General features: G+C 44.9%; 1 protein-coding gene across 3 annotated transcripts in view; it reads right to left on the bottom strand.

Moving 5' to 3' along the window:
- TRAPPC13 (trafficking protein particle complex subunit 13) overlaps positions 1-27,603 on the bottom strand; it is a 987,073-nt gene that overhangs the window by 633,447 nt on the left and 326,023 nt on the right. For all 3 annotated transcript variants that reach the window (XM_069627358.1, XM_069627359.1, XM_069627360.1), the window contains exon 4: positions 9,278-9,362. In XM_069627358.1, coding sequence (XP_069483459.1) covers positions 9,278-9,362 — 85 coding nt within the window. The remainder of the gene's footprint in view (positions 1-9,277; positions 9,363-27,603) is intronic.

Below are 27,603 nucleotides of genomic sequence, written 5' to 3'. Positions count from 1 at the left end.
TCTGAATTCTAATCACACTACTCCTAACATCTGCAGTGACAAAGGTACTCAGACAAAAACATATGCGGAAATCGTAGCTGATCCCCCAATGCCTTTGCAATCTCCATCAGGGCTTCAGAAATGTAAGATGGAACAATTAGTGGAAACAAATGCGGCTAACATTGAGAAATTATTGTTTGCCTTCAAGGAAATTCAGTCAACTTTATTACTAGTTACTAAATCAAACAACGACGTGATCCAAAATACAGGTGAATGTCCTAAGCTCTCTTTTCCAGATAGTCCTTCTGCACTTACTGATTTACTTGCGCTCTCGGACAATGTGATCGATTTAGATTTGGCATGTGACAAATCAATTGTATCATTATCGTCTGATGAAGTTCTCCCAATGGTCCTTACTAGAAAACAAAAAAGAGCACAACAGAGAGCTGAAAAAAGAAAAGGGGCCGATAAAAGACTTAAACAAAAAGTAGAAAAAAAAAATCTAAGAATCAGAGTGCTCCTAAACTAGATCGTCATAATACAAATATAAAAGAAATATGCAATCTGTCAGGCGGGGAGGGTACTATTGACTTGAATCAGCTAAATGCGGAATCCAAAGCGGTGCTCAATCTTTCTATACCACAGCCACTTATTCCTAATCTACCTGATGCATGTGTAAAAGAGGCTCGCCCAAAATGCAACAAACAAATGTGCAAACAATCCCCGAAAAAAAAAAAAAATGCAAATGAAAAGTAACTCATGTGAGGAAACAGAATTGCCCTCCTCGATGTTCACACTCGAGGAGCCGCATTTGACTGTAAAACAAGCCACGCTCTCTAACTTTTATCCTCTGCTACCCATAAAAAAAACTGATAGATTCATTCAAGGTGCATGCAATGATGCAATGTCGAAAAATCAGCGAAACTCACCGACACAAATGCCAAAAGTGGCTGTGTCCAATTCGGCTGAAAATCCGAGCAGCAATATTGAAAGCCTGGGGGAAAAAAAAGAGATTGATCTACTGATTGAAAACTCAAGCCGGGAAAGGCAAAGTGAGAATTTAACACCTATCCCTCCAATTGCGAACAGTTCCCCATCACCTGAGAGCAAAAAGGTAACAGCCATGATTAACACAGCTGATGAACTAAAAGGGACTGTCGTTATGGGATGGGAGAGCAATGTTGAATTTCATGGTAAGGCAAGGCTTAACCGGTCTTACTTTATCTCAACTTTGCAAGCTGTACCGGCCTTGAGATTGATCAGATCCAACGATATTGACTGGATTACACTTGCATCTGTAAACAACAATAAAATGATTTGCAGATACAATTCTCCACTAATCTTAAAATTGATCTGGGAACAAAAGGCGGATCTACTTTCCATAGGTCTAGTACCTACATTATTTTCTAATATTGACGACGCAGAAAGCTTCGTCAATACCCCGATTCCTGCAGTTCAAACCCCTTCTGTATTAAAAGATCAAGGGGTAGCTTTGGACCTCGATGCGAGTACCCTTACACAATTGATGGCAATTGTATCTGCTCTCAAGGGAATACAATCTGCAGGTACTACCGCAGTCGCACCTAGCTCCAACTCTGGAGTACTAGGACGATCCTAGCTTGGGGGATCTCTTGATTGTGTCCTGGAACTCCTGCGGTCTTAACAACTTCCGGTCATGGACCAACAAAAAGAATCGTCTTCAGCCAGATGATGTCTTTTTACAGGAAACAATGTGCCGCTTTCCATTCTCAATTGAGGGTTTTTATGTTTTCTCACATGCGGCCTCGCAGGGTCCTATGGGCCGGCCATCAGGAGGAATTGCTATTCTAATTAATACTTTAATCAAATGTGTTGCTAAATATATATGTTGCACTCAAAGCATCATGGCTGTTGAATTAACAGCTATAAATCAGTCTAAAGATGCACTACTGTTGGTTTGCATTTATTGGAACAAATTGTCTTTCGCTCTTGATATTATCATTGATGAAATGAATTCGCTATTAGTAGCAGCTTTTGCACGAAATTCAGCTCTCAAAATAATTGTTGGTGGTGATTTTAATGCACATTGTTATGATTTATCATTAAGCAAAAGGAATCTGGTTCCTAGCCATTCTCTTAATTCTGTACGAAATCGACAAACTTGGCTTGATTTTTTTTTGGAATGGGACATTCAACCAGCTCCTGTATTACTAAATCCATTTAACTTTTCTTGGCATAGGGGTAACTCTAAATCTCTGATTGATTTTTTCTTTGTATCAACATGTTTATATTATTCTATCAAACCGGTTATTATTTCTGACCCTGAACTTGGGGATCATATGTTAATTTCCCTATCTATTCAACTACTTACTGCTCGTTTTGACGCTATGCCTAGCTTAACTTGAATCTGATCGACATCTATTATCTATACGATGGAATCCGAAAGTGTGTTGCAAACTGTTGCAAATGATTGTGGCGGATCCGCTCATCTCTACTGACCTCCGTGATTGTTATTTCTCTTTACGTAAAGTTGAAGAGCTTAATATGAAACGTATTCAATTCCACCTAACAAAAATTGCCTTGTCTAAATGCTCCACAACCGAATCTAATGCAAACCACATACATAAATTCAATAAGTTGGTTGCTGACTCAAAAAAAGAGAAGTACAAAAAAATCAGGAAGATCATGAGATCTATGTCTCCCTCCCTTTGCAGGTCAATTGCGCTAAATCGAATAAAACAAGTCTACAAAAACAGAATTAAATTTCTGAAAATTTCCATGTACATTGCTGATAATCAAAATATGATGTTTCACCTATTAAAATATAATACAAGGCAATCTTGGTCACTACTACGCTCTTTAAAATCAGGCCAACAATCTGATCCGCAATGCGTAATTTCTGCTGATGCGTGGACTAACTTTATAACACAAAAATTTAAATTGCCCGACCGTTTTTCTTTTGTCAAAAACCATTATCCAATGTTCATTCGTAATACAAGAACTGGATGGACGGTTAATGACATCATTGGTGTAATCAATAAACTCAACAACTCAAAAGCACCAGGTCCAGATGGGCTCCCTCCGTGTGTTTATAAATCGGATCCCCTTTTTTGGGCATACATCTTAAAGATCCGGTTTGATTGGATCTTACAAACCGGAGAAATTCCTTCAACATGGCACTCAGCACACATAATACCTATTTATAAAAAAGGCCCCCCTGAATTGCCATGCAATTATCGTCCCATTGCACTTACTGATGCTTCATCCAAAATCTTCTCTCTTTTACTCCTGCAGGAGCTTCAAATGTATATCACACGTAATAACTTGCTCTCAATATTCCAGGTGGGTTTTAGAAAGTTTATTGGCTGTCCTTTGAATGCAACAATTCTTGCGCATCTCTATGCACAGACGAAAAATGCACACATGGGGCCTGTGTATATGGCCAGTCTGGATCTGACAGCTGCATTTGACAGCGTAATTCGAGAAATTCTCTGGGCCAAACTGATCGAAATGGGAATCCCTTATTCTTTGGTTGCACTGATCGCCATGTTGCACCTCAAGACCTCTTATCGAATTCGCTTAAATCGTAATGGTGCTTTAACCAATTCAATCAGCACCGAAATTGGTGTTAAGCAAGGATGCAATATGGCGGCAGTCCTATTCAACTTATATCTATATGGGATTGACTCTCTTTGGAAAGATCAGCATGTATTTCCAGCTAAATTGGGTGCACTTAGGCTTGATTGGATCGGTTTTGCAGACGATCTTCTCTTTTTTGATCGCACCCCGTTTGGCCTTCAGAATAAACTCGATCTATTTGCTAAATTCGCTCACAATCTGAATCTCATAGTTAATCCAACTAAATCTTCAATTCTTACCTTCTATGATGGGCAATGCAAAGTAAACACATTTTCATGGCTCTTGCAAGGAGTCGAACTTTGCTACACTTCATCCATCCGCTATTTGGGCTATCCACTGATGGATTCTTATTCTTTAAGCATGTGGCAAACATTTCTTAACAATAAAGCCAAAACTTTAGCCGTTCAGATGAAAATCATATTCCATAAATATTGTTTATTTTCTTTATTACCTCTTATTCATTTTTACTTACTCAAAGTTGAACCCTGTTTATTATACCCTTTGGATATATGTTTATATGAAATTGATTCTCTTCTTGATACAATACAGGGAAAAATGTGGAAGTCTGCCCTGGGTTTAGCTCAGTCCATACCAAATGTTTTTATTTGCCATGAAATCAAGCTGTTGCCTCTATCTGTAAAAAGAAATTGGTGAAATATAAAAAACTATATTAAAATGCTGGACCCTCCGGCAAACTCCGTATATGTTAATTTGAATAAATTACTTGAAAATTCAAGTATTCACTCACTCAAAGTATTCACAAACAAATTAAATGCAATTTTAAATGCTATTGATGGAACCCCCCGAAAGTATGACCTTGCTGCTTCCTGCTCAAAAAAAAAAATATGAACTCTACTTTTGGTGCAAGCTTACAGATAAAATGGGAACTTACCCATCGTATTCTGAATATAACCAATTTCGTAGAAAGTGGGGTGATCGTGCATTTTATTTGACTCAATTTCCCTCTGCCGTGGGTAGAAAACTTCTAATTCGTTTTCGTTTGAATCAATTTCGAACTCTATCCAAAACAAAAAATTGGAATACATCATCTCAGACCGGCTTTTCCACTCTATGCCATTTTTGTGAAGCTTTGGAAGCAGATGAAACGCTTAAACATATGGTCATTGCTTGTCCCTTCTTCTCACCATCCCGTAAAAAAATGTTCAATTTAAAGGCTCAGTTCCTAACAGACACTAGTATGGAAGCACTTTGGAACCGTTGTATGTGCAGTAATAGTTTGTCATTTAATTTGAAATTGATAGAATTATTGTCAATTATTGAAGTAAAACTAAATGAATTTACTACACTTTCGATATAAGAATTTGAATTTGATGTATTAAGCACAAACTGCGGTATGGAAATACTATCCTTACAAATCTCATGTATGTTTTTAACTCATTGTTAAATTGTTATTGTGCTGGATGTTTTAATCCTTATTTTTAATGATTGTAAAGGTTTGTATAAACCAAACACAATAAAAAAAAAATAAAAAAAAATATGTATTGGAGGTGATGGATCATTATGCCACCCTCTCGGGCATATCGGTGAACCCCAGGAAGTCTAGTTTGTTCCCCTCGGGAAGGTATAAGAGTGTCCCGTTGGAGAGGCTGCCTATCCTGCAAATACCCTGGCAGCCTGAGACATTTAGGTATCTGGGAGTAAACATTTATCATAGGATAGAGACAGAGCACGAACATAACACAGAGAAAGCGATCGAGGGAGTTAAGAATAGTATAGTGTTCTGGTCTAGATTACCCCGATCTATGATGGGGAGAGCAGCTCTGCTCAAAATGGTGGTTTTGCCCAGACTCTTACATTTTTTTGTAAATGTCCCGTATTTGATTCCCAGAAGCTTTTTCAAGAGACTTCATGGTATGTGCAGGAGCTTCATATGGGACAACTCCAGGAACAGAGTAGCCCTGTGGAAACTACAGAACTTGTGTGACAGGGGGGGCATAAACTTGCCGAACTTTGAGCTTTATTATCTGGCGGGGCAGCTGTTGTTTGTGACCACGTGGTTGTCGTCAGAGGACTCGGCAGAAGCTAGACTTTTGCAGGGCGACTTGGCTCCATACTTTCTGAGAGAGACGGTGTGGCTACAAAAGAGTAAAATGGTGGGAAGAGGGAGACTATTGGAGCTGGGTTGGGAGGTCTGGCGCAGGACGTGGAGAACGGTGGGTGATCCGGATCCGCTCTCCCAGCAGGTTCCGCTGGTGGCGCTGTGTGGAATGGCTTGAGGTAGTCCGTAGATACTGGGAACCGATGGGCTTGGCCATCCTCGGGGATATATGGCAGGAAGGGGAGGCATTGGAATTCCAGAGGTTGCAGGAGGGGACAGGGGTGCATAGAGGCCAATATATAACTTACACCAGACTTACGAAACGGGTGAGGGAGAGGGGGCCTGAGACAGTGCTGGCGGAAGAACTTGATGCCGCCCTGGAAACGATGTATGATGTCTCAGAGGGCAGGCACGAAATATCCAGGGTATACGAGCTCCTGAGAGCAAAGGCTGGGAAGGAGCTGCTTCAACTGAGGCAGGACTGTGAGGAGGAGGTAGGACTCATGACAGAGGAGCAATGGGAGAGAGCTCAAAGGTACCATGAAAAAGGTGTCCCAAAATGTGAGACTCCAACAGATCCAGTTGTATGTCACCCATAGGGCTTATCTGACCCCCGGGAAAATAGCCAGGTTTGGAGGCTCGGCCACACAGAAATGCCCCAGGTCGGGGAGGTGGAAGCGGGGTTGCTACACATGTTCTGGGCCTGTCCCGCAGTGCACAGATTCTGGGACGAAATAAATAAAGATGGCCGGTGGGGGAGTGGTGCTGGATGTGGGGTCGGCTTGGGCATGCATGCTCGGGATTTTTCCCAGGCCACGCAATCTAAAGCACATAAGCAAGATGAAGGACCTGGCTTACATCCTGGCAAAGCGTAGGATCGCAATGGGTTGGAAGGCGGCCCACAGACCCAGGGTGGAGACATGGTGGGCGGACCTCCTGAGATGGGCGGAAGCAGAATCAGCAGTATGGTTTGAAGCCGTTACCGGGGGGGGGAGGGTGAGGAGGAAGTGGGCCCCCTGATAGCCTGGCGACAATTAGTGAGCTCTATGGTAAACCCCCACCAGGTTAACTATGAAACAGAAGACTAAGACGAGTCTACAAGCACTGCGATTCCCGAAAACGCTGGGTGGGTGGGGGGAGGACGGAGAATAACACTGTATAATGTGACGGTTTGATATTGATTATGTATGTCCCGAAAAGCTGTATTGTTTGTTGGTTTTGTTTGTTTAAAATAATAAAAATAAAAAAATGTTAAAAAAACGATGCATTCCATTACATTTCGGACACAGAAGTATTGTTTCTTGGTTGTACGCCAAAGACACATAAGATGACCAATATGATTTCCACAAAGCGCGAGTAATGTATAGAATTGCAAGATTACATTCATTTGGCAGTGATAGATGTTAGATAGATCAAAGTTACGACAATACAGGAGACAAACATGAAATGTTAGTGGCCTAAGTGACATCACATCTAGAGTACACTTATTCGTTACTTGGATTGCGGGGGCGAACTGTTGCGCAAAGTTCGTTCATAAGCACCATCATAATCCTCAACATGGACCATGTGAGGCAGGCTGCCCTGAAGTCATGCAGCTCAGTAACGCATTGCAGCCGTGTCTCGTCTTCCGATATTTAGGACCAGCAGCCAGAGTTTTCTCGGCAGCAGCAGTCATCCTCCTCGGTAGGCATTACCTTGCACCGAATGCAGATACACCAGGTGGAGACGTTGTCCATGCGATTAGGCTCAGGCTCTTGATCTGGTGATTCGTCCTCCCAACCGTCGTCCGAAGCCCCATCATGTCCGCATCTTTCTCTTTCGAATAATTCCACCTCGGAATACTCCGGCTCGTACTGGTAGGGCTGTATTGTTGACATTATGCAACAAAATTAAAATAGATAGTAATGATAGTACTAGTATCATTGCACGGGCTACAAGCAACAAAGATCGCTGAACAGAGCAGAAACGAGCCACAGGATACACAAAAAAAGACGGTGAAATGATTGGAAAAGCAAATCTGATGTCTGATGAGAAGGGGTCTGTTTATACTTATTGAGGAAAGAGGTGTCCTGCCATTTCCATGGAGACACGTCATTAGCTGGAGCTACGAGAACGTTGACACGAGACGTGCACTGGCATTGCGAAATGGGCTGTACGGGTCTAGTGATGTCAGCTTCTGAGCTTCTGGAGCGGGGGATATGATTTAGTGCCGCCAGGGCAGTTCACCTTAGGGCGATGCAGCAATGGATAAGATTGGCACAAGATGGCCACGCCCTGCTGCCTGATTTCGCATGTGTAAAAGTGGGGAAAACTACAGTAAGGTACAAAGGAAATGTTTGTACGATCGTTCAACGTATGCTTAAAAACACATACCCGAACGCTCGGGACAATAATATTTTTGAGCGCATTATTCCTTCAATACTGCTAAAACTGAAGTACTCTTCTTCCCTTCCAATACCATCCCCTCACCTTTACCTTCTCTTCTGATATCATTTCCTCCCTCCAAGCTCCCTATCTCATCTACTGCCAGTAGTCTGGGACTTTACTTTGATCCTGCTTTATCCTTCAACACCACATCTCTGTCTCTTCACGCACCTGTCGCTATCATCCATTTAACATTAGAAAAGTCTGATCCTTCCTGACATTTGATGCTACCAAAATACTGATATCCTCAAGTTTTTCACACTTATTGTACTGCTCGACAACACTCTTTGGTCTTCCACTTACCCGACTTGCCCCTTTGAAATCTGTCTTCAACACTTCTATTTGTGTACTTTTCTCTCTGACTTCAAGTGATTCCTTTTCTTCTGCTCGTCTTACTCATGGGCTGGCTCTCCTTTCAAGGTCAATTCAAATTATACTTTTTATGTCTTGTCTTTAAATCATGTTATGGTTTTGCTTCTGACTAGGTCTCCTCGTTGGTCTCATTCTATACTCCCTCTGCCTCTCTTCGCTCTAGCTCACAATGTAGTCTTGTTGTGCCACTTCCTCCCTGTGCATAGTCACGTTTCCGTACATTTTCTCATCTTGCTCCCTTGCACTGGAATGTTCTTCCTCTTTCTCTGTGTTCTATTTCTGTTTACTCTATGTTTCGTAAATCGCCAAAATGACATCTACTCCACCAAGGTTGATCACAGTCTGATTTGTATTGTGTTTTTTCTATTTACAGCGCTTTAGCTTGAGGCGCTACATAAATCTCTAAATACAGTCATTAGCAGCGGTTTTGGTCCATAAACCACACATTAATTTGGGTCAATATTTATTCTATTGTACACGTGCCATCCTGAAAACCATTCAGTGTCCACTAAAAAGGCTTAACTCTTAATACGCTCCATGGTATTAATGTACCTTTTTTTTCTATAGCACTTAGCAGATACATACATGAGGGGGATGGGTATTTTTGGTTCTGATCCATCTACCTTCACGAATATTGAGTTAGCCAGTTACTCACAATGTGGGAAATCAACTAACCATTTTCATTTCTGAGGTTATAGGCACTTAATAACAAGCCTTACTGATGGTATGAAATTACATGCATGAGACATTTGTTTTAATTATCTGCACTTTTAGATTTGCTCTGAAGAACGTTCCTCATCTCTGCATTTCTATAATGCCACTTACCTTCACCAATATGTCCTTCACTACTTGGTTACTATCATTATGCACGCTGATGTAACTGGAAAAGGTTTCTCCCAGAAATATATTTCTGTCCATAAAAAAAGAACACAAGAGCATTAATTTGCATAAACATTTCAACATTGTCAGATACATTAATTGTAGTAAGAGTAATGTTGAGTGTAGCACATTAAACTTTCAGCTCTATTCTAAACTAAAGCGTGTGGCAGGACCTGTGACTTTCAGGCCCAAATATCTGACAGCATCACTGCAATGATAGATGGTGAAGAGGCAATGTTCTTTAGTTGGTCTTATGCAACAGTAAAATCAGGCACAATTTGTTTAATTAGCATTTAAAATATGTAACATGTAACCGTAATTTCAAAAGAATGGATTGGTGGGTTAAGCTTTTCTGGCCTAGAAGTCTATGCATCTTGTTCATCAAATACGTCTGACCTAGGGCAACAACTGATGAGAAAGGGCTTTAGTGCATTACTTTGTTAAATAACCAACTTTGCTAACCAAGACAAGAATCACAGGATTGGCATCAGCATTTTCATAAGACATTTATTTATCAGTTACAATTTGGAATATATTGTACTCATCCTAACCTCGAAATTTTATGTGCAGCTGGCTATAAGCAGAACAAGGCAAATGGCAGATGGCTTGGGAGTGAATATTCAAAGTGAGTACCATAGTTTCAGAAGGTTCATGTAAATTAACCACATTCTAGTAAAACATTTTTTTTTACAAAGCACAAGTAGAAGAGCCATTTGTATCAACACCCCTGCCCCCAGTTAGCTCATGTAGACAGATGGGCAGATCTTTATTAGCACATTTTCCATGTCAAGACTTGTGTAAAATGCAAGATCATTTCTAATATTAAATAATCAAAAACATTCAACTTATACATTCATAAAACATCCATAAAAATATACATGCATAACGCTTTCGCAAAGGAGGCCATATCCCAGCTATACCTTGCAGCACCACTGTAATGATCACTGCAACACAAGAAGGAAAAGCAATTCATTTAAGATATCCCTTAATATATATTCACAGGGGGGGATACAGACCGTGGGCTAACTTTGGCCTAATCTTCCAGCCCACAAACAGATAAGCACATACCATCCTTGTTGTGGAGTCAAAGGCCGAATTCCATCCCCCCTTATGCAGGGAATCATTTGAGATTTCTGTAGTTTATTATAGATCGGGCAAATCAACAACAAAAACAGCAGTTTATTTAATGTTTTAAGGGACAGGTGTATCGATACTGCCCCCGGCGCTTCCATCTTTTCAGGTTTACGCCCAAGGGAGTTTATCGCAACTTGCAAGTGCAAAGGGTCTCCTTCCTTGTGTTCTGGTTTAATTTCTCATGAACGGGTGCAGGAGGCCATTGATTAAGTAGGCATTATGCCATATACATTTGGCCCATTCGTCTAGGTTAGTACAACATGCAATATCTTTTTTCAACTGATCCCTTAGTACATTTAAGAGGGTATTCGATGGGAGCCTCGATTGTGGCACTTTGTTTATCATTGCGCCCAGTCCTCAGGAATGCAGGTCCAACTTAAGGGCGTTCATGTTTTTGGAAGCAAGTTCAAGCTTTAGGAGTTCTTTCCACTCAGACTGTCAAGGGCACATGGGGAATTGTTAAAGCATGACAACTTTAAACGGTTATATGTGATTTTCCCAACTGATTACAAAGTTGTACATTTCATCGCGGTCCCAACAGAAAAACACAGAATTTCTTTCTTTTTTTTTAATTTGGGTGGCCTCCCTTTCCCCTTATGCCCCCAGATTTTGCACACTTATAACGCCACCCTAGGCCAATCCGGACCCATTTTAACCCCTTTCCCTTTATATATTTATTTAATCTTTTCAGAGTTTTTCAGTGTTATAGTCTGCTCTGTTATGCGATGGATTGTCCTAGGATTGAAGAGATAATTCGTCTTTTCAAGCTGAGGGACACATTTGAGTTGGGGGGTTATTATGTAGCGTGTTTAAGTACATACACATTTTCAGAGATTTGCATTGACTGTGTGCTGGTAATGGTTTACCCCCGAGTTGAGTACTTTAAAAAAGGAAAAACGGAAACTAGAAATACTCTGGCTAAAACACCAAACTGAAGAAAACAAAAAGCCTTGGAAAAAGGTACACAAAATGTATAAATACAAAATCAGATACAAAAAAGAACTATTACAATCTTGAAATAAAACAAGCAGCGAACAGCTCAAGAAAGCTCTTTGAGACACAGACTGCTGGAAAAACCTAAAGCTCCTCAAACCCCCTTTCTGCCTACAACTCATGATTCCATAGCAGTTCAAACAGCATTTGAAGCAAAAATCATTGAAGCCAGAGAAACAATTAAAGGAAAATAAATTATGCTTATTGAGTACACACCCAATGACCCCCGTTCACAGATCCCAATTCTCAAAATCAACCTCCTTTTTCATTTTCTGAAATATCCACACAAGATATGGAGAAAATGTTAATATCCATGCGGCCTACAACATGTACAGAAAATATCCTGGCACCCAAAATCATTCTAGAACATAGGGAGCTATGTGCCCCATTCCTCACAAGGTTTGTGAATGTATTCTTTAGAGATGGTAGGGTCCCCCCAAGTCCATCAAGACTGTCTCAGTCACCCCACTACCACAAAAACCTAATTTAAACCCCAAAGATCCCAGCAATCTCAGACCAATCACTAGTTGCGCAACTTTCTCCTTAAAGTACTAGATAAATTGGCATATCTACAATTTCAATCATGCATAGAATCTAACAATATTCCCCATTGCAGACAATCAGGCTTCCAGCCTGGTTACAATACAGAGACGGCTTTAATGGCTCTTCAATCACGCCTGCTAAAAATCACAGAGGGGAAAGTAGGCTTTTGGCCCTATTGGACCTGTCAGCAGCCTTTGATTTGGTTGATCATGAACTTCTCTGACATACTCTTCGTCACCTAGGTCACTGTTCGGATGAAGCAGTGGATTGGTTTTACTCTTTCCTTTCCGACCGAGAACACACAATCCAATGGGGCCCTGCATGTTCACCTACAGGCCCTATATGGTGTGGAGTCCCTCAGGGACAAGCCGGTCACCCTTACTGTTTAACTTATACACAAGGCCACTATGCTCACTTCTAGACAATCTGGGTGACTTCTTTACAAATTACGCAGATGACACCCATGTATTCATAGAAACATCGGGAGACTACAATGCAGACTCTGCAGCTCAGTCCAATATTTACAGACATTTTGAAGGCTGATGTCATCAAATTGGCTCTGCGTTAATGGCAATAAAACAGAGCTTTCGATCTTCGGGTCAAAGCAAACTTGGCCGAAATTTAGCCATGATTACACAAGCTTCTGAATGGGACTGAACCACATCCCTGTCCTGAGCAAGGTGAAACCCTGGGTATCCAACTGGAAGCCAAACTGAATTCAGATGCATATGTGAATCAACTGAGTAAGAACTGCAACTACTCCCTCCATCTTCCTAAAAACACCTGCCCCTACAACACAGAAGGCAACAGTGTAATCATCGCGCAAGCTACCGCTACCATCTTATCAAGACTTGATTATTGTAATTCTCTATTAATCAGAGCCTCATCACTTAATCTAAGAAAATGTAAAGATTCAAGAAATCTTTAAAGACTTTGCTATTCAAGTAATATATCCCCTTCTCGGGTGGCACACCATACCTTGTCCTGTATTTTGATGTATGTCCTCTTGTGTTGATGGCTTTGAGCCCCGATATCCACAGGCTTTTGGCACACTATAAATAAACAGATAAATAAAGAACTGGAAAAGGTACATTTTAAAGAGGACATGAGGTGGTGGAAATCCTTTCTTAAGTCCACAAATGAGGATGGGTAAATACACTCATGTTTGAGTTAGGTGTGCAGTTCATCAGAAAGGAGGCAATCTGATACTGAACCTACTTTTATGAAGCTAAGTCTTGCAGTTTGCAGTGAAGAAAGAGGTGTTTGTGGGGCGACACATTTACATGTATGGATACTAGCCAGGGGGAAACCTCATAATATGCGATTAAGGCAGCGTTTACACTAATTCTTGTTGGAATACAGGCGCTGGTGGTTTCCGTCCGTTTGATAGGTTATACGCTAATTACCACTACTACAAGCAACATACATTGAGGCGAGAGCCGGTTTTGATGGCTTCCAAGAGAAAGAGTAATGCAGCAAGTACAGGCATAGATATTCTGGTGAGTGCGATTCTAAATAGATGTGTATTGATGTTTGAGGTGGCTCTATATGAAGGGAGTGACACATACATGATTGTATTCTTAGGCGATTTCTGGTGGCAGTGAACAGTACAACATGGCTCACTGGTGCATGTTTAGAGCAGTTTAAACTTCGGTGGATGCAAACTGAGCAGTCATTCTCAACTGTGAACGGTCAGTTACTGGGATGAAATCATGTTTGAATTTGTCCTTATGTTTCATTGCAAGTAAAATGTGGATACGGGATAGTACAATGCATTTTTGTTGTTTTTCAGGGAACTTGGGTAAGGGGCAATACCCCTGAAGATGGGACTGGGTACCAAAGTGCATTGGGTCAAGACGTCTGTACCCTTACTTTAGGTTTTCAATAGGTGCTAGAATGCTGAATGGCACGAATGACTAATTAAATATTACTTTGGGATTCTTTTATGTTTGTTGTGAATACAACTGTTACCCTCGTATCGGGCCAAGAAGGAGGACACGCACACGGAGGGATTGCAAGGTACAACCTTTATTCAACTCGTAACAGAGAACTGGCACTTTCGCACCTTACCCATAATTCCCCCTGTCCCCCCAACTCGACGTCACACACTCCGCCTCCCCAACGGTGGGGGCTGCCCACAGTTAACCCGTTGGCGGCCGGCAACACCACCCCCGAACAATATGTCCAAACGTCAATCCAACACTCTTCAACAAGTCTCATGGGTTTCTTGATAGCTCTCTGTGGTCTCTCGTCTTGGGCAACTGGCCCTAACAATTCCTGCGTTCCTGCTTCCTGGCTTGTCCCTCCAGGGTCTCCTCCCGGAGGAGTCCACAGGTCATCTTGCGCTTCTCGCGGTTCTGGGGAAAAAACGATCGCTGAGGCGATTCCGTTCCCTCTCGCCTGATAGTGTCTAAATTGCTGACAGTTCCTGGTGACTGCTTTGTTTTGGTCCTCAGCTGTCACCATCGTGCCTTTCACTGCGGTTACCCTCATGGGGCTTGGGGCAAACCGCAGATCTGTCTTCCTGGGCGTTGGTTGTTGGACAAGCACTTCGTCTCCTACGTGGAAATCTTTTATCACTGCTTGGCAGCGGGAGTCAGTGTCTCGTCTTGCTCCCTCTTTGGCTTCTGCATCCCTTTGGAGTATGTCCATGTCAGGCGGCTCATCACTTGACGGGTTGCGTGGTATGCGAGTCCGCACTTCGTATCGAAGCATTAGGTCAGCTGGTGTCTTGTTTGTGGCTTCGTGGGGTGTGTTCCTGTAATCTCGTAAGTGTCGGCACAGTGCCTGGTGCGGATCAATTGCTTCCACTCTGGCTCTCTGTCTCGTCTTCTTAATCGACGCCATGAAACGTTCTGCCATTCCGTTCGCTTGCGGGTGACGAGGGGTTATCTTCATGTGCTCGAAGCCCAGATGCTTCGCCAGTGCCCCGAACTCGTGTCCACAGAGCGGTGGTCCATTGTCAGATTTAACTATATTGGGAATTCCCCACTCGCTGAATACTTCCTCCAGGGCCGCTGCTACTTGGGGAAACGCGGTGGTGGTGACTACTTTGACAATCGGGAATCTTGAGTGTTCATCTATTATAAGCAGGAGGTAGTCACCCATTTCCGTGGGCCCATAGAAGTCCATGGCTACCCACTCCCACGGGCGATCGGGTATCTGTGTATGCTGTAGCGGGGGTGGATGTTCAGCCGGGGCCGTGCACTGGCAGGCATGACAGTTCTTCACCCATTCTTCTACCGCTGCATCTAGGAATGGGAACCAGACATGGCACCTCAGCTGTTTTTTCATATTTTCAGCTCCTCTGTGCCCCTCATGGGCCGTTCGGACAACCTTGACAATCCTGCACCCTCCGAGAAGGATATTGTGGTCCTTGACAGCCAGTTCCTTGTGCACCCTGGCCAATCTCTTGATCTCCTGTCTGCACACCCCTGGGTGTGCCAACATTGCTCTGTGATGGTCCTTCCACTTATTGGCAAGCGTGAGGCTGATGGCGAGGGCTGTGGTAGGGTCAGCAGCTGACGCAGCGGCAACTCTCTCGAGGGATAAAGCCGGTGGTAGTGAGTTGGATGCTATGTATTGCACATAGGCAACGTCTCCTTTCCGGGTCACTGGGGCCCCAACTGGATGCCGCGACAGATAGTCAGCGGGGTTGAGGTCACCCCCGGGACGATGTATAATGTCATAGTTGTATTCTTGTAGACGGATGCCCCACCATTCAATTGTGGGGGGGCATCTTGGTGTGCGGATTCCCAAACAACGACAACAGCGCCTGGTGGTCCGTGATCAAGGTGAACCTTTTCCCGATGATGAAGTTGTGGAAATGCTCACAAGCCCAGACCGCGGCCAAACTCTCCTTTTCTGCTTGGGAATAGGCCAGCTCCGGGGTCGACAGCGCCCTACTTGCATAGGCGACCACGTGTCTGGGGTGGACATCCACACCGCTGGTTTGGGCCAAGATGGCGCCGAGGCCAACCGGACTAGCATCCACCACAATTTCGGTGTGCCAGGAGGGGTTGAAATATGCAAGGCGATGGGCTTCTGTGAGGGCTCGTTTGATGTCGGAAAATGCCTGGCGGCACGCAGGGGCCCACTCAAAAACGGATTCTTTTTGTAGTAGTTTCCTTAGCGGGTCAGTGAGGGACACATAGTGAGGTATGTACCTCGCGCAGTATCCCGCCATGCTGAGGAAAGAACGGACGTCTGCAACCTGCTGTGGTTAACTGAGGTTGGTGATCGTGTCGACCATGTCAGGATCTGGCAGCATCCCTTCACTAGAGAAGATGTGTCCGAAGATCTTTAATTTTGTCTTGCTGAATCGGCACTTGGTGATGTTGAGAGTGAGGCCCGCTTCCTGCAGTGCAGCACACGTGGCACGTAATGCCTTGTCATGGGATTCTTTTGATGAACCAAAGATGAGGATGTCATCGCTGTAGTTCAGCGTGCCCTTGATGGGTCTGATTACTTGGCAGATAGCCTCCTGGAAGATCTACGCAGCGGACGAAATACCAAAATTCAGTCTTCGGTACCTAAAAAGTCTGTCATGCGTCACAAACGTTGTGATAGGCCTGGACTCTGGATGTAGCTCCAGCTGATGATAGCCTTGGATGAGGTCGAGCTTGGAGAACATCTGCGCGTCGTTTAATTGCACGATCATGTCCTCAATGCACGGTCCCGGATGCCTCTTGCGCTGAATGGCGGTGTTTGCCACCCTCATGTCCACATACAGCCGGATTTTGCTTCCTTCCTTGGGCACAACTACAAGGGGGGATACCCATGGCGTCGGCCCCGTCGCTCGTTCGATGATGCCATCGGACAGTAGTTGTTGTAGCGCTTCCGACACTGCCGCTTGCAGGTGGAAACCCACCCTCCGGGGATGATGTGGCACTGGCCTCACCGAAGGATCAATGTGGAGTCGGATGGGAGGAGTCTTGAGTCTTCCCAGCCCTGTACATAGGTTGGGGAATTCCCTTGTGATGTCGGCTTGGGTGATGAGGTTTCGGGATTGGTGGCATGCTATAGTGTTGACAGAGTCCTTCCGATTCATCTGATTTGAAGTTGCAGTAATGGTGTCTCCCGCCTTCACGTGTATCTCAATTAGCTCTAGGCGGGATGCCATGTGGTAGCTAAGTAGGAACCTGCTTCTGGTAAGCGACCGGATGATGTGTATTGTTGTGTCTACTTGCCGGCCATTCAGGAGGAAACGTTGTGTGAACCGCCCCACTGTCTGCAGGGGGGGGGTGGTAGCTCCCCATTGGAAGATTCTTGAGTGAGATGGTTCGAGCGCCGGCGGGTCCAGTATCCTGGCGTAGTCCTGCTCGCCCATAATGTTGACCGATCATGAATTGGAATTGGCAATTCCCCATTTTGATGGGGATTTTGGGGGCCTCCCTGGCCTCGTCAGTGTCAAGTATGAGATTGACAAACTCGTCTTGGTCGTATGGGTCATAGGGCATAATGTATGCAGCTTCCTGTTCGTCATGGTAGAACGTTTCAGGCCTATATTCTATCGGTGGATTGTCATATTTGTCCGTGAAGTATCTGGTTTGATCCACCTGGTCTGGCTGCAGTGGGTACCCCTGTGCTTGGTACTCATCGATGGCTCCGACGTATCGCCTCTGTCCCTGCCCTTGTTGGTAGTATCTGGGTTGATTGTATTGCGGGGGCGACGGGCGGAAAGGCGTCCTAACAGGCGCTTGGGGCCTCGTTGGAGGAAATGGTATGCCTTCTCGGCACACAGAGTGAAAGTGTCCCTCTCTTCCACAGTTTGTGCACCGTTGGGATAGAGCTGGGCATGACCCAGCATGCGGAAAAGACATCCCACGGCGATAGCATTGTCTCTGTTGGTGTGGGACTTGCATAGATTGGGCTCTGTATGGTTGCGGCCCGCTGTCGCCTGGACGAGATGGCTGCGACAAGTTCAGCAGGGTCTTGTTTCGGGTTGCCTGCGTTGCCCATGGAAGAGGCTTGGGCATCAACCCTTTCATGTATGCGAGCAAGCTCGCTAACTTCTTGGATGGTGAGGGTTTTTTTTAGCAGCTGTTTCTTGAGAGCAGGGGACAGACACCCTTCAATGACCCTCAGCCTTATTGCTTCTTCTAGCGAGAACGCATCGAATTGGCATTTTGCGCCATTCACTCTTAAGCGGGTTATGAATTCGTCAACTGTCTCTTGTGGCAATTGGGTGCATTTGTTGAAGAGGTAACGCTCATAATCACGGTTGACTTCAATGATGAGGAGTCTAGGGCCTTAATCAGGTTTTTGAACGTGTTCTGTTCAGCTGCGGGTATCGTCTTCACCACGGTCTTTATCTCCCCCCCCACCAGATTGAGGAAGATATCCCTGATGTTGGGAGAGTCACCATCACCAGACCCCCTCACATAGTGCTGAAAGTCCTCCATCCAGTCAGTCCATCGCGGCCCCTTAGTGGCCTGTGGGGTCATGGTAAATGGCGGGGGTAAGCGCAGCTGTATTGGTTGCGTTGGCTGTGGTGCGCGGGCCGGTTGGGGTGACCCAGGATTGGACCCCTGGTTGCTCATGCTGCCTGGTGGTAGGAGTTGGTGGGTGTGTGCTCAGCCTGTGTATCTACTGGTTGGGTGAGCGTGCGCTTGCACCCACCTGAGAGTTCGGTGCCAGGAGTGGGAAGGCGGCGCCCCTGCTGCTGTGAGGAGGAAGGCGTCACCCAGCTCTGTTGGGCCTTCGTGGTGAGCGCTGACAGCAGGAGGGCGAGCCGACATCTGGATAATGCTGCTGGAGGGCGTGGGTGGGATCACTGGCACGCGATATAGGAGAGGGCCTGGCGGACTGCCAGGGACCGAATGTGCGCTTCCCACTGCTTTCGCCGTCGACTGGGGGCCTGGCGGGCTGCCAGGACCCAGAATCACACTTCCCTACGAAGTGAGGGAGGAAAGGAGTTCGGCGCGTGTTCAGGAAATTGGAGGAGGAGGGGCAGGAGGAGGCTCAGATGCGCACCGAGCGCGGAAGTGGCGGATTGCCAACGGAGGAGACTCAGAAGCGCTCCCAGCGCGGAGATGGCCGATTGCAAAAGGAGGAGGACACTGTTGCGCGCACGGACAGCCTCGGCGCCAGTTTTACCCTCGTATCGGGCCAAGAAGGAGGACGCGCACACGGAGGGATTGCAAGGCACAACCTTTATTCAACTCGTAACATAGAGAACTGGCGCTTTCGCACCTTACCCATAATTCCCCCTGTTCCCCCAACTCGACGTCACACACTCCGCCTCCCCAACGGTGGGGGCTGCCCACAGTTAACCCGTTGGCGGCCGGCAACAACAACTCAATGTACTTGGGCTTTGCCCTGCAGGTGTTGAAAAGGTGCGAGGGGATTCCAAGATGGCACGGCCGGCAGTGAAGACATGTGTAAGCGTCACTCCGCAGAGGCCGCGTAATATGCTGACAATGTGACCATGAAGAGCCCAATCGAGGGGTAACAGATAAAAGGATTAAATGCCAGAGCAAGCTGTGATGATCCCCCCATGAACGGCAGTGAACATTGAGGTACGAACAGAGGAGTATCGGGAAGCGGTGAATCAGGACACAGGAGGCGGGGCACCGCAGGGACGATACTGTAAGAAGTAGAAGGCTTTGCGCGGATGCCGGAAGTTGTCAGGCCCAACGAGTCTTAGCAGGCCTCCCGAGCAGCATTGGGTTGGGAAGGAGGCTGCTCGTGCTGAGACAGCAGTGAGGGGCACACCCGCGAGCGTGCAGTGCAATAGGAGGGAGGAGGCAAGAGCCGGTAAACAGACACGGTGGGAGCAAAACAGGACGAATGAGTGGCTGATCAAGGAAAGAACAGCTGGGCGGAGGAGACATTGGTGCAGAGCAGCACCGGACCAGTTAGCTGATGGAATAAGGTACAGGCTACAAGGCCCAGCAGGAAGTGCGCTCGCCCAAGTAATCAGCACCACCTCTAGAGAGGGGGCTGGGAGAGACATGAGGAAGGCCCCCGACACCCATTTCCCCAACGGGAAAACAGAACATATGAACCCGTGGATTGGAAGAGATAAAAGAGGAAAAGCAGGATGAGGTGACTGCAAAGGTGACAAAAGAAGGGGGGAAAGCTACCAGGATAAGGAGAGTAACCGAGGCAGCTGGACAAATAACCTATTGAAGACCCAGGACGGAAGTGGGGAGTGAAAAGAGAGATATAGGTGTAGCTCATATGTCCAAAGCAATAGCAAATGGGGCAGGTGTGACCCATCAAACCCCCCAGGGAAAGCCAGCAAAGAATCTTAAAGAACTGTGGACTGACGGAGAACACCTGAGAAGGAGGGAGGAATTCTCTCAAAACATAGCACCACAGACACAAGAAGAGAGAAGGGGGAGCCATGGCGCTCTGCAAAGAGGACATGAAAGGGTGGTTCAAAGAATTTCAAGACAATTTTTGTCTTCCTTCCAGACACAATTTGAAGCTTTAAAAGGAAGACATGAAGCAAACAGTCCAGGAAATAAAATTGGATGGGGCAAAATTAGAGGAGAGGACAGATACCCTGGAGAGGGTGGTCCAGCATGTTGACGAGAACACTTAGAAAACAGCTGAAACGGTTGAACAATTGTCTTGCCTGGTGAGCAATTTAGAAATTCAATGCAAAGATTTGGAAAATCGCTCTAGGAGATCAAATATTAGAATGAAAAACCTTCCTGAAACGGTGGATGATAAAGACTTGAGGGGCACAGTCCAGCAACTCTACGCAGAAGTAATGGCAGAGGAACCAGAGGGGATAGTGCAGCTGTACAGATACCACAGGGTGGGCACCAGGAGAGCAGTGGACCCGGGCTCACGCCTGCGAGATGTCCTAGAGGAAGTAGCTTCATATGCTCAGAAAGAACAGATACTTAGAAAAGCAAGACTGGTAGGACAACTGCAGATCAACGGGGAACAAGTACAATTGTATCAGGACCTGGCACAGTTAATGCTTCAAAAGAGAAGGGGTGTGGGTCCGGTGGTGAGATTTTATTCACGAAACAGATCAAATAAAAATGGACGTTTCCATTCGGACTATTGTTCACATGGGAAGGACGCCAATACAGAATTACGACGTGTGAAGAAGGGGACCGAATCCTTAACCTACAAGAGGTGGAAGTGGGTGGGCGACAAGGACATAGTGGTAAAAGAAAATGGTCCAGACAGCTGGAAGGATGGAAAACAGTGCAAAAAGAAAGGTGGCGGTGAATGTACGACTTAAGTATTAAAGGAAGTGTGGGGGCACACACAGTTATGAGGTAAAAAGAGGAAGAAAGGGAATGATTAAGGGGAAGAAATTTAAATTCGGTAAGAGGCTAAAGCAACACACTCGATTGGAACAGATAACGGCCAGGAGAGGGAGGATGGGAGGGGGGGGAACAATTGCAATCGAGTGGGGTTTAGGTTTCCACTTGACTGGGAATCTGGGTTCGAATGAGGGCCAGGTGCAGCGGGCAAGTCGTCCGAGCGAACATAGGAACCTGGTCCCTCCTGAGGGGGAGTGGCGGGCCAGGAGTGGGGTGGGGTTTGGGAGTGTTGGTTAAAGGTTGGGGTAAGGGAGATGGGCAGGAGGAAAAGAGGGGGGCTTGGTGCAGATACAAGACATAGAGGGTGGTTAGGCAGGATGCATCTATCTAAAGGAATGAAAACCTTGAAAGTACTCCCATATAATGTGAGGGGACTGAATTCCCCAGTCTAGAGGAAAAAAGTGGAACATATGAGAGGGTTGAAGGTCGATATATTGATTTATCAAGAGACACACATACAGAGGGCAGAGCAGGGCAATTTTAAAATAAAGGTATAATCAGATGCATCAGGGCAACGCAAGGCAGAAAAAGGCGGGGGTGATGACAGCGATAAGGTAGGGGCGTGAGTGGATGGATCCCTGGTGGACAAGGAGGGGCGATTAGTCATTATAAATCTTACCTTGGACAACCGGAAGATGACGATGGCCTCGATATACGCTCCCGAATATGGCACAGGATGGTTTTTTGAAAGGGGTCCTCTCAACATTAGAAGGATTCGCCACAGCGGAAATCATTTGAGCAGGAGATTTTAATATAGCTTGGGAGCCCAAACCTGATGTTAGTAAGCAGGCACATTCGGGATCACAGGCTCCCTCTCTATCACTCAAAAAGAAAATGGAGATGTTTGCTTTACAAAATCTATGGAGGCAAGTGAGAGGACAGCAGTCGGGGTATATGTATTATTCACACGTACACACTTCTCAATCAAGGATTTATTACATTTGGATATCAACGTGCCTAGTGGCTAAGACACATGAGATAGAAGTGGGATCTACCTCTTTATTGGACCTCGCCCAGTGTGGATAACATTCAAACTGGGCTCTACAAGTGGGGGGTTATGGAAATGGAGATTCCCAAGAGAATTGATACAAGACCCAGTAACAAAATCAATAAGAAATAAAATACAATTCTATGACAAAAATCGCACCAGAGAGGCTTCCCCAGCAATGGTTTGGGATGCATTTAAGGCAGTGAGAAGGGGAAACTTAATAGCCCTGAAAGCAGAAAGGGATAGACAAAGACGTAGATGGCAGGAGGAACTGGAGGGGAAACTGAAGATGTTACAAGGGGAAATGGTGCGGAATCCCACTAAGAGTGTACGATTGGCATTTAGACATGTGCAGGGGCAACTGGGGATGCTGCGGAGCAGACAGGCAGAAAGATCTTTACTATTTATAAAACGTCGATATTATATACAGGCCAATAAGGCCGACTAACTTTTAGAAAGACAATTGAAGGAAACAGGGGACAGGAAAACAATTATGAAACTAAAAGATGGGCAAGGGCGAGAGAAGACGAGGGACGAGGATATGGGGGAGATAGAGGGAATATTATCAGAGATTACACACGTCCGATGATACATCAACAGATAAATGATAGGTACTTTGATAAAAAATAAACCTCCCCTGAATATCGGAGGAAGATAGGGCTTGTCTAGAGGAGGATTTAAGAGAAGGAGGTAAAAAGAGCAATTAAAAATGTTCCAAATAATAAGGTTCCGCGGGCAGTTGGATATCCGGATTGCTTCTACAAAAAATATCAATAAATATTAATACCCAGATTAATAAAACTATTCAACACCTTTAAAACTAGGGGGGCAGTAACTCAAACGATGAATGAGGCAAAACTGGTAGTGTTTGCGAAACAGGGTAAGGACCCACTACTCCCAGGATCCTATTGCACGATTGCGCTGATCAATTTAGATGCTAAATTATATACAAAGATATTAGCTGATAGAATGACACGGCTATTGCCGTTGTTGATTAATCAGGACCAGTCAGGATTTGTACCGACCAGGCAAACATTTCATAATACGAGAAGGGTGTGCCACCTCATAGAAAAGATAGAAATACATAAGGTTCCGGCAGTGCTTGTGTTGCTCGAAGCGGAAAAGGCCTTCGATAGGGTAGAGTGGCCTCAACTATTTAGAACAATGGACCATATGAAGTTAGGGACAGGTTTTATTCAAATGGTGCGGGTGAACTAGAACTCCTCGACAATCCGGGTAGCAGTGAATGGGACGCTCTCTAAAGCAGTAATATTGGAAAGGGTTACGAAGCAAGGATGCCAGTTATCGCCATTGCTATACGCAATCTATTTAGAGCCATTACTGGCACGTATTGAAACGTCAGATCGCGTGAAGGGTATCGCAATGCGGGCAGGGAACATACAACAATGGCATTCGCAGATGAACTATTGGTGTCACGTTCCAATCTGGAACACTCATTGCGGCTCTTATGAAGGAGCTGGATGAGTTGGGGAGGATTTCGGGAATAAAAATAAACAGACAAAAGTTGGAAATATTGAATTTAACGATGGATTCTAGCACCCTTGATAGATTGGCATTTGAAACGCAGTTAGAAAAGGCAGTAGGAGGGATAAAGTACTTAAGGATCACATTGACAACATCGCTCACTCAAATGTATGGGGCAAATTATCCACAACTACTGGAGAAAATCAAACAAGAGTTTACAAAATGGAATCCCTTAACATGTTGGGGAGGATGGTGGCAGTTAAAATGATGATACTCCCGAAATTGCTATACAAATTCCAGGCAATGCCCATCAGAGTCCCAAAGACCTTTTTTAGATCTTTGAACAAAATGCTAACAACATATATGGAAAGGCAAGACACCCAGGATGTCTACGTTTACCCTGACGGCTCCAAGAAACTGTGGAGACCTGTCATTTCCGCATTTGCATAGATATTTTGATGCAGCCCAGTTACGGGTAGTGAAGTAGTGGCTATCCGAGAGTCCACAGAGCATATGGACACAGTAGAATAGGGCGGTGGCGGGCTCTCAGGACTATTGTGGATGAAGAAGCAGCAGGGACATCAAAATGTCAAAATGAGTGAAGTGATAGAGGTGGGCATAGAGACATGGGATAAGGCTGTCCAGAGAGGAGCACTAACGGTGAACCCCTCCTCGTTTTACCAAATGTTTGGGAATCTGGAGTTTCAAGAGCATATAACAAATGGGAAGAGGCAGGGCGCAGGACTATCTGGGATATGTATCAAGAAAATGCCATTAGAACATTTTAGGACTGCAAGCAGGACTTGGGGTTGAGGAAGGGCGAAAGAAATAAATACACTCAGTTGAAGCATTGGTTGGCAACTCCTAATCCAGATAGGCGGCCACTAGACATATTTAACAACCGATACAGGCTCAAGGAAATTAGTTCGAATTTATATAGATATTTGAATAGCCATGAAGAAATCATACAGTGGAATTATATGAAACGGTGGGAAAGGACTCTGAGGGAGCAGATAACAAGGAAATAGTGGGAATACACGTGGGGTATCATCCCAAAGCTGACCAGATGCGTACAGTTGAGGGAAATGTGGCAGAAAGTAATTCTTCAAGGGTACTTCATGACCGAAAGACTCCACACAATGTTCCAGTCTTCCTCGGAAAATTGCTGGATTTGATGTGAGGGGAGATTGGAGACATTTGGTGGGAATGCCCGACAAAACAAGATTTTTGGGATGCGGTGCGAAAGCAAATGACTGAGATGACACCAGGGCTGAACCAATCTAAGGATAAAGTATGGATGTATGGAATGTGGGACGGGACCAGGGGAACCTACAAGGAATCAAAAAAGAGGCCTTATGACATTGTTGATAGCCACATGGCTGGTAATAGCTCAACGGTGGAAATAAAAGTCTGCACCTACAATAGATGACTGCCTCCTAAAAGTGTGGAATTTTGTGGCACTAGAATGGGTAACTTATAAATTACAGGGGCAACAAGAGGCATTTAGGAAAGACTGGGGTCAGGTACTGTCATATTTGCAGAGTAACTATATGATTAAATGAATGCTCAGAATAAGGATGTTGGACCTGCTGTAAACAGGAACATTGTATGCTGCACCAGGAAGGGGGGGTGAGGGGGGGTGGGGGGAGTTGGAATTGTTGATAATCTGTATGATGAAGAAAACGAATAAAGACACGTGTAAAAAAAATAGAGGGGCAAATAAACGCATATTTAAACAATACTTATACAGACATATATAAATTGTGGTGAAAGTATATTGATTTTTATTGTAACTTCCTTCTGAGAAAAATTGTTCTTTCATATTATTTTTGTCAAATTTAACAAGACCAATTAAGGCGAGTGCAGTTGGGTTCTGTCTCTAAAAAGGCTTGGACTCAACATTTCAAACAATTATATGCCCCTTTTTAATGCCCCAAACCTCTCAAGATCTAGGCACCTGGACATCTGCTGAAACTCTGACCTTTGATGGACATAACACTCCAGATTAATAAACTAAGTACATCTCGAGCCCCTGGCCCTGATGACCTAACCAACCTTATGCAAAAATCCCATCCGGAGGCATGGGCGTCAATTTTATTTACCATCTTCTCCAAAGTCATCAATCAACGATATATTCCACTGACATGGAGAAAGTCCATTATAGAACCCATAGTTAAAAAGAGCGCCCGTGAACAACCAGGAAACTATCATCTGATCGGCCTCCTGGATATTCCAGGCAAAATATTGTATTGTACAGAAACTTGATAAAGCATGAACAAGACCAGTAAAGGCATCAAGGCGCTAGGTATAGGAGATGAGCAAAGTGCCCAGGGAAACTAGAACAGAAATGTTTTTAAGCATTAACGGAACGGGAGAAATTGAGCAATGTTGCAAAGCTCAGCTGTCACACCTAGGACAGAAAAAGATCTTCCTCTGGCACAAATCTGTAAGAACCGAGGAATACAAAGTAGTGAAAGATTAGCCGAGTGGAGAACTCAGCAGGGTCTGTAGTGCCAATTCAGATTGCAGAAACTCTGCCCCGGTGCTGTGAATAGCACGGTGAACAAGGCATTCAAATTTGATGCAGCTTTTCACAGGAAGCCAGTGAATCTGAAGAAGCTGCTCCTGGAAGTGAGCCAGTCTCGGGGCATTCAGAGCAAGGCGAGCGGCAGAGTTGTGAAGAGCCTGCAGGGGATGTAGTAAAAATTCAGGTTGTCCAAGATAGATCCCATTACAGTAATCAATAGATCCCATAATAGAAGCCCTAACAATTTTGGAACAAGAGCTAATAGGAAGGAAGGGAAGAACCTTTTTTAACAGTTTAAGTTTAGCAAAGCCTGATTGGCAAACAGCCGACACTTGAGCTGGCCTGGACCCAGAGGACATGATTTTTATGGCCAGGCTTTGAACAACAGAGACAGTTAGCCGACATAGGCCAAGAGAAGCGGGCCAGTAGTCAGAGGTCCAGGATGAACTGGGACAATTGGATCCGACCAATAAGACCTTGTTTGTTTCCCCCGTTAAGCTTGAGCCAGTTTCTTGACATCCATTCAGCGACTGCAGAAAAACAATTCTTTAATTTATGTGGTGGATCAGTAGAGGGGGAGTTCAGACGAAAAATAATTTGTGTCTCATCGGCATAGGAAAAAAAGTGAATGCCGGGACTAGAAATGAGTTTAGCAAGAGCCAGCATATACAAATGAAACAAGAGAGGGTAAAGGACAGATGCCTGCCGAATTCCGCAATCCAAAGAGAGGAGGTAAAGGGAGGGAGAGAGACTGTCTGAACTCGGTTGGAGAGAAAAGATATAAACCACTTCAGGGTGACACCAGAAATTCCTGCTTCATGAAGACAACGGAGGATTCTGTGATGGTCAACTGTATCAAAGGCTGCAGAGAGATCAAGGAGAATAAGAGCACCAGTCTCTCTGCGGCCCTGAAGTAGAGCAATGTTGTCGAGAAGAGAGACCAGAACAGACTCATTGCCCATCCCAGGGCGGAACCCAGCCTGGAAAGGGTGAAGAAGATGATTGATTTCAAGAAAGAAGAAAGTTGTGGGGTGGCAATGGCTTTAAGCAGTTTCATAACAACCAGAAGAATAGAGTAGGGTGGGTAATTTTCAACAACAGCCATATCTAGATGTGTCTTCTTAAGGAGAGGAGAGATTACTGCGTGTTTAAGTGAATCAGGAATGTAACCAGTAGAGAAGGAATATTGGAGAGCTGAAGTGAGAAGTGTAATGAGTTTGTGGGAGAGAGATTGCAGAATGCGAAGGGGAACAGGGTCAGCAGGGGATGCAGATTTAAGCTTAAGAAGGGCAGAAGAAACCATGGTGTC

Source organism: Ambystoma mexicanum, chromosome 6p, assembly GCF_040938575.1.
Source record: "Ambystoma mexicanum isolate Mex_15411 chromosome 6p, UKY_AmexF1_1, whole genome shotgun sequence".
NCBI lineage: Eukaryota > Metazoa > Chordata > Amphibia > Caudata > Ambystomatidae > Ambystoma > Ambystoma mexicanum.
This window is presented reverse-complemented; position numbering and strand designations above follow the sequence as displayed.